General features: G+C 36.2%; 1 protein-coding gene across 1 annotated transcript; it reads left to right on the top strand.

Moving 5' to 3' along the window:
* Positions 1-543: 543 nt before the first annotated feature.
* Positions 544-2,312, top strand: LOC109183325 (uncharacterized protein At2g29880-like). The gene is made up of 4 exons (XM_019333411.1): positions 544-646; positions 726-788; positions 1,405-1,652; positions 1,746-2,312. Exons 1-4 carry the CDS (start codon positions 544-546, stop codon positions 2,310-2,312), a joined length of 981 nt encoding a protein of 326 aa, XP_019188956.1.
* The last annotated feature ends 7,826 nt before the right edge of the window (positions 2,313-10,138 follow it).

Here is a 10,138-nt window from a genome sequence, read left to right as displayed (position 1 = left end):
TACGAACTGTGTATTCGTGTGATGAAAAATGCATATTTCAACTTAGGACGAATCGACATACTTTTGTGAAGTTGTGTGCAATGTTACAAACTATAGGAGGGTTAAGGCCAACAAGAAATATGCTTGTTGATGAGCAGGTAGCAATATTTTTACATATTATTGCTCATCACGTAAAAAATAGGATCATTCAAAATAATTTTCAACGGTCGGGGGAAACTTTTAGTCGATATTTTAATATAGTATTAAATGTTGATTTGAAACTCCGAAATCATTTATTCAAAGATCCTGAACCAGTCCCAGCTACCTCTACAGATCATAGATGGAAATGGTTTAAGGTAGTTAAACATATCCCCTACACTTGAGTTATAAGTTTAATTACAATGTGAATATATATTTAATAATATTTGATATTGTTTCTAGAATTGTCTAGGCGCTTTAGATGGAACTTTCATTAGAATACAAGTGTCATCAGAAGATAAGCCTAGATATCGATCTCGCAAGGGTGAAATTGCAACAAATGTATTAGGTGTATGTACACCTAATATGCAATTTGTGTATGTTCTTCCGGGATGGGAAGAATCTGTAGCAGACAGTAGAGTTCTTCGCGATGCATTATCTAGAAGGCATCCACTTAAGGTCCTTAATGGTAAGCATTATAATATTAAATTCCAAATATCATGTAATATAATATGCATTCTTATTAAACTATAAACTGATGTTTCTAGGTTGTTACTACTTAGTTGACGGAGGATATGCTAATAGTGAGGGATTTTTGGCACCATTTAGAGGTCAAAGATACCACTGAAATGAATGGCGGCAAGGTCATCAACCCGCAACTCCTCAAGAGTTCTTTAATATGAAACATGCAGCTGCTTGCAATGTAATAGAACATTGTTTTGGGTTATTGAAAATGAGATGGGCTATACTTAGAAGTCAATCATTTTATCCTGTTAGAATACATAACAGAATTATACTTGCATGTTGTTTGCTGCATAATTTTATTAGAAATGAGATGGCTGTTGATCCTTTGGAAAGTGAATTCGTACAAGGTAACGACATACATGAAGATGATGATGTTACACAAATAGAGCCTTCAGAAGTTTAGAATAATTGGAGGACAGCATTAGCAAATGACATGTTCAATGAATGGACAACATCTAGAAATTAAGGACATATTCATTGATGTTTGATTTTGTGATTTGGTGTTTTTTGTAATGTGCTTTATGAACAATGTGTTTGAGTTTGATTAATAATTTATTATTTCAATTTATTTGTAGTTAAGAATGACTTCTCCCCCTACATCTGCAACTATCGGCTCTCAAACTGTTAAGCAAACAAAAAGAAAGTGGACACCCGAAGAAGACATTATATTAGTTTCATGTTTGACTGAAATGCATAATGTAGGAAAATATAATTCCGATACAGGGTTTAAGACAGGTTATTTATTAGAACTTGAAAGAATGATTTTGGACAAAATACCAAATTGTACCATAAAAGCTAAGCCACATATTGAGAGTAGAATTAAAACTTTGAAAAAAGAATGGGGCATTATTCATGATATGGTGCTAGGTAAGAACACTAGTGGGTTCGGTTGGAATGACCAAAAGCACATGGTGTATGCTGAAGATGCAATTTGGGAATCATACGTAATTGTAAGTATTTACCTTCTTTTTTTTTTTTTTTTTGTACTTTCATTTATTTTTATTAATGTATACATACTACTAATTTATTTATGTTTATTATAGAGTCACAAAGAAGCTGCACATTTTAGAACAAGAATCTTTAGGTTTTATAATGAGTTATCTGCAATATATTCTAAAGATCGTGCAACTGGAAAAGATGCACAGACAGCAGATGATGTAGTTGAAGAAATACAAGCTAAAGAACAGAATGATATAAGAGCTGACACGGAAGATAGTGCATTTGCTGGTTTGGATGATATTGATTTAACGAGTACACAACCTGAGCCACAAAATGATGGTAGAAAAAGAAGTAATTCATGTAAGAGAAAGAGAAGTCATGATGAAGCTATTGAGATATGTGCTGAGAATATGCTTAATGCTGCGAAGCTAATAAGCAATACAATGTCAGAGGTTGGTAAGAATTTGTCCGATGGTCTTCAATATGATCGTGATATGGATATGTTTCAGAAGCTTGAACGTGCATTAAAAGAGGTTGATGGTTTGGCAAATGATGAAATGGACATTGTTTCGTTTAAGCTCACTGATCATCCTAATAAAGTAACTTTTTTTCTCAGTCTTGATCCTGATCGAAGACTACCGTGGATCAGAAGATTCCTTGCTATCAATTAATCATTCTTCTTCATAGTTATATTTTATGAACATTGGGTAACTTTCATTGGATTGTTTTGAGTATTTTGTTAAAAATAACATATGTTATGCTTCTTTTGAATATTGTTAAATGTTCTTTAAAATTTTTTGTTATTTACATGACTATTTTGCTTCATAATTTATATATCATTGCTTCTTCTTCTGAATAATAATAATAATAATAATAATAATAATAATAATAATAATAATAATAATAATAATAATAATAATAATAATAATAATAATAATAATAATAATAATAATAATAATATTATTATTATTATTATTATTATTATTATTATTATTATTATTATTATTATTATTATTATTATTATTATTATTATTATTATTATTATTATTATTATTATTATTATTATTATTATTACTTTTTGTACAAGGGCATTTATGTCTTTTAAACATATATTCTATTCCTATTCCTTAACCAACCAAACATTGGAATATAGTTCCCAATGTCTATTCCGTGAGCGAACCAAACAACAGAATACAATTTCTATTCTATTCCTTACCTATTCCATTCCTTATGGAATAGCATTCCTATTCCCTCCAAATTGATTCCGTGAACCAAACGGGCCATAAGGGTGTATTTGGTTCGAACATGGGAATCGGAATCTTGGTAATTGGAATGGGTTTTGGTGAATATAGTTTTCATGTTTGGTAGTAGGGTGGAATTAGAATGATTACTAATATTGATGTTTGATTATGTATGACCCTATAATCAGAATAAAATATTTTAAAAATACAAAAAAAAAAAAAAAAAAAAAACAAAAGACAAAAATAAAAAAAAAAAACAAAAAAAAAATAAAAAAATCAAGGCAATTGATCTTAAGAGCGACGAGGAAGTGAGTAAGTAATGCATTGAGGAAATCGATGAAGTGAGGAGACGACGAAATGAGGAGGAGATGAAATGATGAGGAATAAAGTTGAATTAATGGAACGATACCTTATTTAAATTAGGTAATGAGTTTTGTAATTATAGGAATAATCAAATCTTATACATGTGTTTTAAAAAGTTGTCAACTAAACAATGTGTGTGACTTTTATTTCCATTCCTTGTGTCTAACCCCATTGATGGTTATTAATGGGCGGACCCTCCAAAAATTAGGTTGATATCGGATAATGCGTACGAAAAGCATATTGGATTGACAAGGCATAAGGCCCTTATAGTATTATAAACGGGCTAAAAATGTACTAAATAAACAAATGGAATGAATTTGACCCAAAGAGCCCAACTACTAAGCCTAACCACAAGTGGTCTGCTGGAGGTGGTTGTGGCGCCATGTATTGTTATCCCATAGGGCATAGGTTCAAATCCTCCTGCTTGCACTTTTTTAGCTTAATATTTTATTCTCTCATTTTGGTCACCATGTTTTCTTCATCCTTAGCAATAAAAATGACCCCCCCCCCCCCCCCCCCATTGGGCCAAGACTTCCCCAATAAAATAGCCCCCCTAGGGTAGTAAATTATACCGTGCACCAGGGCGAACAATGCATTGTGCGCCCTGCCCCAAAACGACGTCGTTTTGTACCTTTTTCGTGTGTCTGTTGTTAACCCCTTAAAAAAATCATATTCCAAATGTACATAATTGTATAATAGAAAACACAGAATTTTATACCTGAAAATACAGAATTTTTATAATTGAAAATCCCCATGTTTCGAATGTACAGAATTATATAATAGAAAACACAGAATTTTAAACCTGAAAATACATAATTTTTTTAAAAAGGATTGAAATATCTTGTTTCGAATGTACAGAATTTTATACATGAAAACACAGAATTTTATAACAGAATACAAAACGACGTTGTTTTGGGAAGCGGGGGCGCACATTGATATGTGAGCCCTGGTGCACGATATAACGATTGCCCAAGGGTCACATGGCGCCTTCACCTATCAACCAAACACACCCTAAGATAATGGCCATATATTTAAATTATTTATAACACTCTCCATTGGACATTATCTTACCAAAATCATGCCTCATTATAAACCTTGCTAGAAAAACCTAGTAAAGGAAAAGAGTACAACATGATGTATGTATATCAAGGTATTCTTCTAAACTTTTTTTACAAAGTATATATATATATATATATATATATATATATATATATATATATATATAGGGTTGAGTTCAAATGAGGACAACAATATATAGAGGACTGTGAGGACAAATAATGAGCACATAACAAATTAATATCAGGCACACAATTTAATACATAATGGCACATAAGAATACATGTAAACATCAGGTTTCGAACCCATGCTTTATTAAATAACAAATCTATGCGCGCGACATACAAACTGTGGCACACGACTTCATTCGGCCATGCACACAACATACAGTCTAATGGCACACAATACATTTGTTCTCATAGTACTCTATAATATACTTATCCTCATTTGAACTCAAGTCTATATATATATATATATATATATATATATATATATATATATATATATATATACATACACACATACACATATATATACTGTGCAGTTGCGGCATCAAGTTGCAGCTTTGCAGCAGTATATAATAATAATAATAATAATAATAATAATAATAATAATAATAATAATAATAACAATAATAATAATAACAAAAATAACAAAAATAACAATAACAACAACAACAACAACAACAACAACAACAACAACAACAATAATAATAATAATAATAATAATAATAATAATAATAATAATAATAATAATAATAATAATAATAATAATAATAATAATAATAATAATAATGATATATTTTGTAAAAGGGCATTTATGTCTTTTAAACATATATTTTATTTCTATTATTTTAACCAACTAAACGTTGGAATACAATTCCTAAAGTTTATTTCTTCAGCGAACCAAATAATAGAATACAATTCCTATTCTATCTATTCCTTACATATTTCATTCCTTATGGAATAGCATTCCTAGTCCCTCCGAATTCATTCCGTGAACCAAACGTGCAATTAGTGTTTTGAAGGACTTTTAACCAAAGTGGTAGTTGCATTTGAGCATGATTTGGAGATTTTTTTAGAAGAGTGTTGCGGCGACTAGGCACTAAGGAGGTTGCACAATCATGGTTAAACTTCTGCACCTTGCATGACCGCTGCACGATCTTGGCAGCATTCTTGGGAGCGCCATGAACGACTGCACGATCGTGCACGAATTCGTGGCGGGGGGGGGGGGGGGGGGGGGGGAACTTTTATTTAAAGCTCGAAGTGTTGATTTTTTTATGAGAGCTAAGAAGTTAGTTAGACTAGATATTTTTCAGAGAGAGAAAGTACCCTAGGTCTTTGTAACTTAACAAACTACTTTGATCTTGGAGAAGGAGTCTTGATTGATTGAAGCATTTGTTGATTGATTGTCACAATTGAGTTGAAATTGGTAAATCTACACCTTTTCCATTTAAATTTCAATATCATCATCTTTCATCTCTTCAATTCAATGTATTTTCAATTTTAGAATATGAGTGGCTAGAATTCCTAAGGGATTGGATTAGCATTTACTTGTATGGTGCTAGTGTGGATTTGAATTGTTGATTTGGAATTGTGTTTGTGTTTATTGATTGATATCATGATGAAAGTGGGAGATTTGATTGTGTCTTTGGAGTTAGGACCCAATTCCTTGGATGATCTAGGACTTAGCATGTTTGACAAAAGATTGCTACATGCTAGAGCCTAAATCTCACTTGCATTTCCTGCTTTAGGTCCGAGAGGGCAAAGTCCGGAATGAGGTGTAGGCAAAGTGTTTGATGAAATGTTTCATAGGTGTAACATTGTCACTTGGGTGCTTTATTACACCATTATAGGCCATAAAGATCTAAAATGACTATGGCAATAGCACACGCCTCACTTGAAGTCAAATAAACACAATCTTCCAATTCCTAGCATAGACACTAGAAGCACCATCACAAGAAAAGGCTAATCCATACCCCATTTCATCTCAATTGTTTAGTTTGTTTGATTGATTCCTTGTTCACTCTTGATACTTGCTACTTCTTGCTCAATACTAGCACATCCTATGGATCTTGCTCTTGAAAGGCATCAACACTTGTTACACACCAACACTTCCAAATTTGTCATCAGTTGAGAATGACATTTAAGGAAATCTTCATTCTCCACCCCTCTTTCCATCCACCGTTACATTCACATCCACGTCACTATTGTTATGATGTATCAACAACCTCAGCCATACAGACTATCGTGAGGCCTCATGTAACACCCCAGATTTTCAAGACTTTTAAAACTTATATAATAAAGGTAAATTCTCATTAAATCCCAAGCAGAGCAGTACTAAACATAAGAATACGGGGTGTTATGCCACATTTGAGCTGGAGAACTCAGATGCACAGGCTAAACTATCTAATCATCCTCAAACAACATCATTACATCATTATGGCACGCAGGCCGAATAAGAACTATCTATTTAAGCCTTGGGTCCCCTAGCACGCTTCGGAGCTAATCGTCTGTGCCTGAAAGCCAAATATATATGTTCAGCGAATAATGCTGGTAACCCACTCTAACACGTTGAAATACCGTATAAGTATATATATATATATATATATAGATATAAGAAAACCCATTTTGAAGCAGGAAGATATATCCTAGGAAACTCTAGTTTCAAAACCGGAATAGACTCGACAGATAGGGATAAACACATTTAACAGTTATAACCAAGCATGTAAAGATACTAGCATATATCCTATGGGATAAGCACATTCAGCAGTTATAACCAAGCATGTAAAGATACGAGCATATATCCTATGGTCACAGATTCACTTCATCTCATTTATATCATCATTCATCTCATCACATAAGCACACTTTGATGGCGCCACAGGACCAATCGCATGCCCATACATGAGTGTAACACCCCTGATTTTCAAGACATTTAAAACTTAATAATAAAGGTAATATCTCATTAAATCCCAAAGCGTAACATAAGTGTACGGGGTGCTATGCCACACTCTGGGCTAGAGAACCCAGGTGCACAGGCTGTCTAACTACTATCCTTTGAAATATAAATGCATAACATGGCACGCAGGCCGAAAGGGAAACTATACTACTTCTACGCTCCAGTTCTAACGCGCTCCAGTGCTCTAATCCTCTGTGCCTGAAAGCCAAATATATCTGTTCAGCGAGAGATGCTGGTAACCCACACCAACGCGTTGAAATACAATACATATAGAGATATATATAGATATACGAAGACCATTATGAGCATGAAGATATATCCTACGAACTCTAGCTTTTAAAACCGGGAATGACTCGACAGATAAGATAAGACGCAAGCAATAGTTATAACAGTCATATGCAGTTCACAATAGATAAGGCAGATAAGGCAAGGCATAAACAATGATCACCACCCATCATAATCAATCCCCAACATAAATCCCACAGTCACGTTTCTCCAAGACACTCATACTCACAGCTCATCCATATCACAACACATAGCACACTTTGTTGGCGCCACAGGACCAATCGCATGCCCATACATGAGGGTCAGCGCATATAGCTCTGACACGGCCCCGCAGCACCCTGCCCCGTATCGCAACACGGAGGGGTCGATCGCAACCGATCGATGAACCGCAGCTCATCATAATGTTTGATCGCAACCAAACAGTGGACCGCAGCCCAAGAGAGTGTATTGTCTGACTGTAGCCAGGAATTCCCATCTGACTACAGCCAGCCTCTGAACCGCAGCTCAGGAAAGATGTCATCTGATTGCAGCCAGGAATTCCCATCTGACTACAACCAGCTTCTGGACCGTAGCCCAGGATACCGTCATCCGACTATAGCCAGGAATTCCCATCTGACTGTAGCCGGCTTCTGAACCGCAGCTCAGGATAACCAATCCGATCGCAACCGAATTGGGGCAACACGCACACATAACACATAGCAAGCACATGCAACCCACATTAGTACATTACACATTGGGAAGGGGGATAAAGCGTATAACGAAACCTATGCGTGATCCACCACATACTAAGAATAGTCCTAAGGGGTTCATACTTCTTCCACCTAGGTCAACGGGATACCAATTCAACTAGCATGCAATATAATAGACTCATAAACCTACGAACGGTACCCGAAACATCAAACTAGACATAGGCACGACAAGCGGGGTCCGTTGGGACACCACGGGGATCGGGGAAACATCAAACGGGGAAGTCGGGGTCCCGAGTGGGGACAAATTCCAGCGGGTAGCCGGTGGGTGGTGGGCCACCCGCCGGCTGCCCGCCGGAGTCACTGTTACGGGCAGCGGGTCGCCGGCGGGCAGCTGCCCGCCCGCCGGCCACCCGCTGCTAGGCGGTGGTTCACGGCGTCGGGTAGGTGGCGGGTCCCCTACCCCCCCACCTACCCCCCACTGACTCTTTTTCATCAAATATGTCCCGGGAACCGTTGTGGAACGCGAAACCATGCTTAGACACTTTTCAACGTAATTGACGACAACACATATACAATTAACGGATCAAATATGATAAACGAACGGCACATAACCTAACATGCTTTTCTAAACATAATCAATACCCAAACATGCGATTTCCCACCCGATAATCCAAGAATGAGATCATACGATACAACCTAGGGTTCTAATCACTTTTATATCACAAGAATACGGTTCGTCTTCTAATTGCAAGATTCGGTAGGAACAACACATAATCATCGAGGATACCAATTAATCATCAAGAACATCATAATCATCAAGAACAACACATAATCATCAAGAATCCCAATTATTCATCAAGAACATCATAATTATCAAGAAACTCCCAATATCAAGATTATCAAGATTTCCCATGGAATCATTAAATCAACATCAATAGTAATCACAATAACTCGCCATTCACAATAATATGGGGGAAACCCTAAGGGGAAATCATAGCTATAAAAATAGGTTTTGTTGAGACATGGGTTACCTCTTAGCCTTAATTAATTCCTTGGCTATGAAGGATCTTTCTTTAAGCTTTCTTGCCTTCTTGATTTCTTCTAAGGGAATTCTTGGAGCTCTCCTGGGGTGATGGGCGTTTATGCGTGTGGGGGTTCTGGGTGTCTCCTAAGTTCTCTATTTATATATTTAAGACTCCTAATTAGGGCCTGAATGGTATGGGTTTACTAATCCTATTCCTTATAGGATTCAGGGACTCGCTTTGGGGATAAGGGTCCATATTAATTAAAGCGGATCCTAATCACAATCTGAATAGTAAAAGGTTTACTATCTTTATTCCTAATAGGCTTAGGCCTCTAATCTAGGCAAGGGTCTACGGTTCATGGTGGACCCCATTAATTAATTAAAGGGGAACTTAACATAATTAATCATATTTAATTATTATTAGCGGGATTAATTAAATAATTAATCCAGGATTAAAGGTCGTAACACGGGGTGTTACAATGAGGGTCAGCGCATATAGCTCTAACACGGCCCCGCAGCACCCTACCTCGTATCGCAACACGAAGGGGTCGATCGCAACCGACCGTTGAACCGCAGCTCATCATAATGTTTGATCGCAACTAAACAGTGGACCGCAGCCCAAGAGTGATCATCTGACCGCAGCCAGGAATATGAACCGCAACTCATGTAAAACGTTTGATCGCAACCAAACGGTGGACCGCAGCCCGAGAGTGTAATTCTGACTGCAGCCAGCTTCTGAACCGCAGCTCAGGAATAACCAATTTGATCGCAACCAAATTGGGGTATCATGCACACATAACACATAGCAAGCACATGCAACCCATATTAACACATTGGGAAAGGGGAGAAAACGTATAACGAAACCTATGCGTGGTCATC

The sequence above is a fragment of the Ipomoea nil genome, unplaced genomic scaffold, assembly GCF_001879475.1.
Source record: "Ipomoea nil cultivar Tokyo-kokei standard unplaced genomic scaffold, Asagao_1.1 scaffold1110, whole genome shotgun sequence".
Classification (NCBI taxonomy): domain Eukaryota; kingdom Viridiplantae; phylum Streptophyta; class Magnoliopsida; order Solanales; family Convolvulaceae; genus Ipomoea; species Ipomoea nil.
The sequence above is the reverse complement of the archived record's forward strand: the minus strand, read 5'-3'. Positions and strand labels throughout refer to the sequence as shown.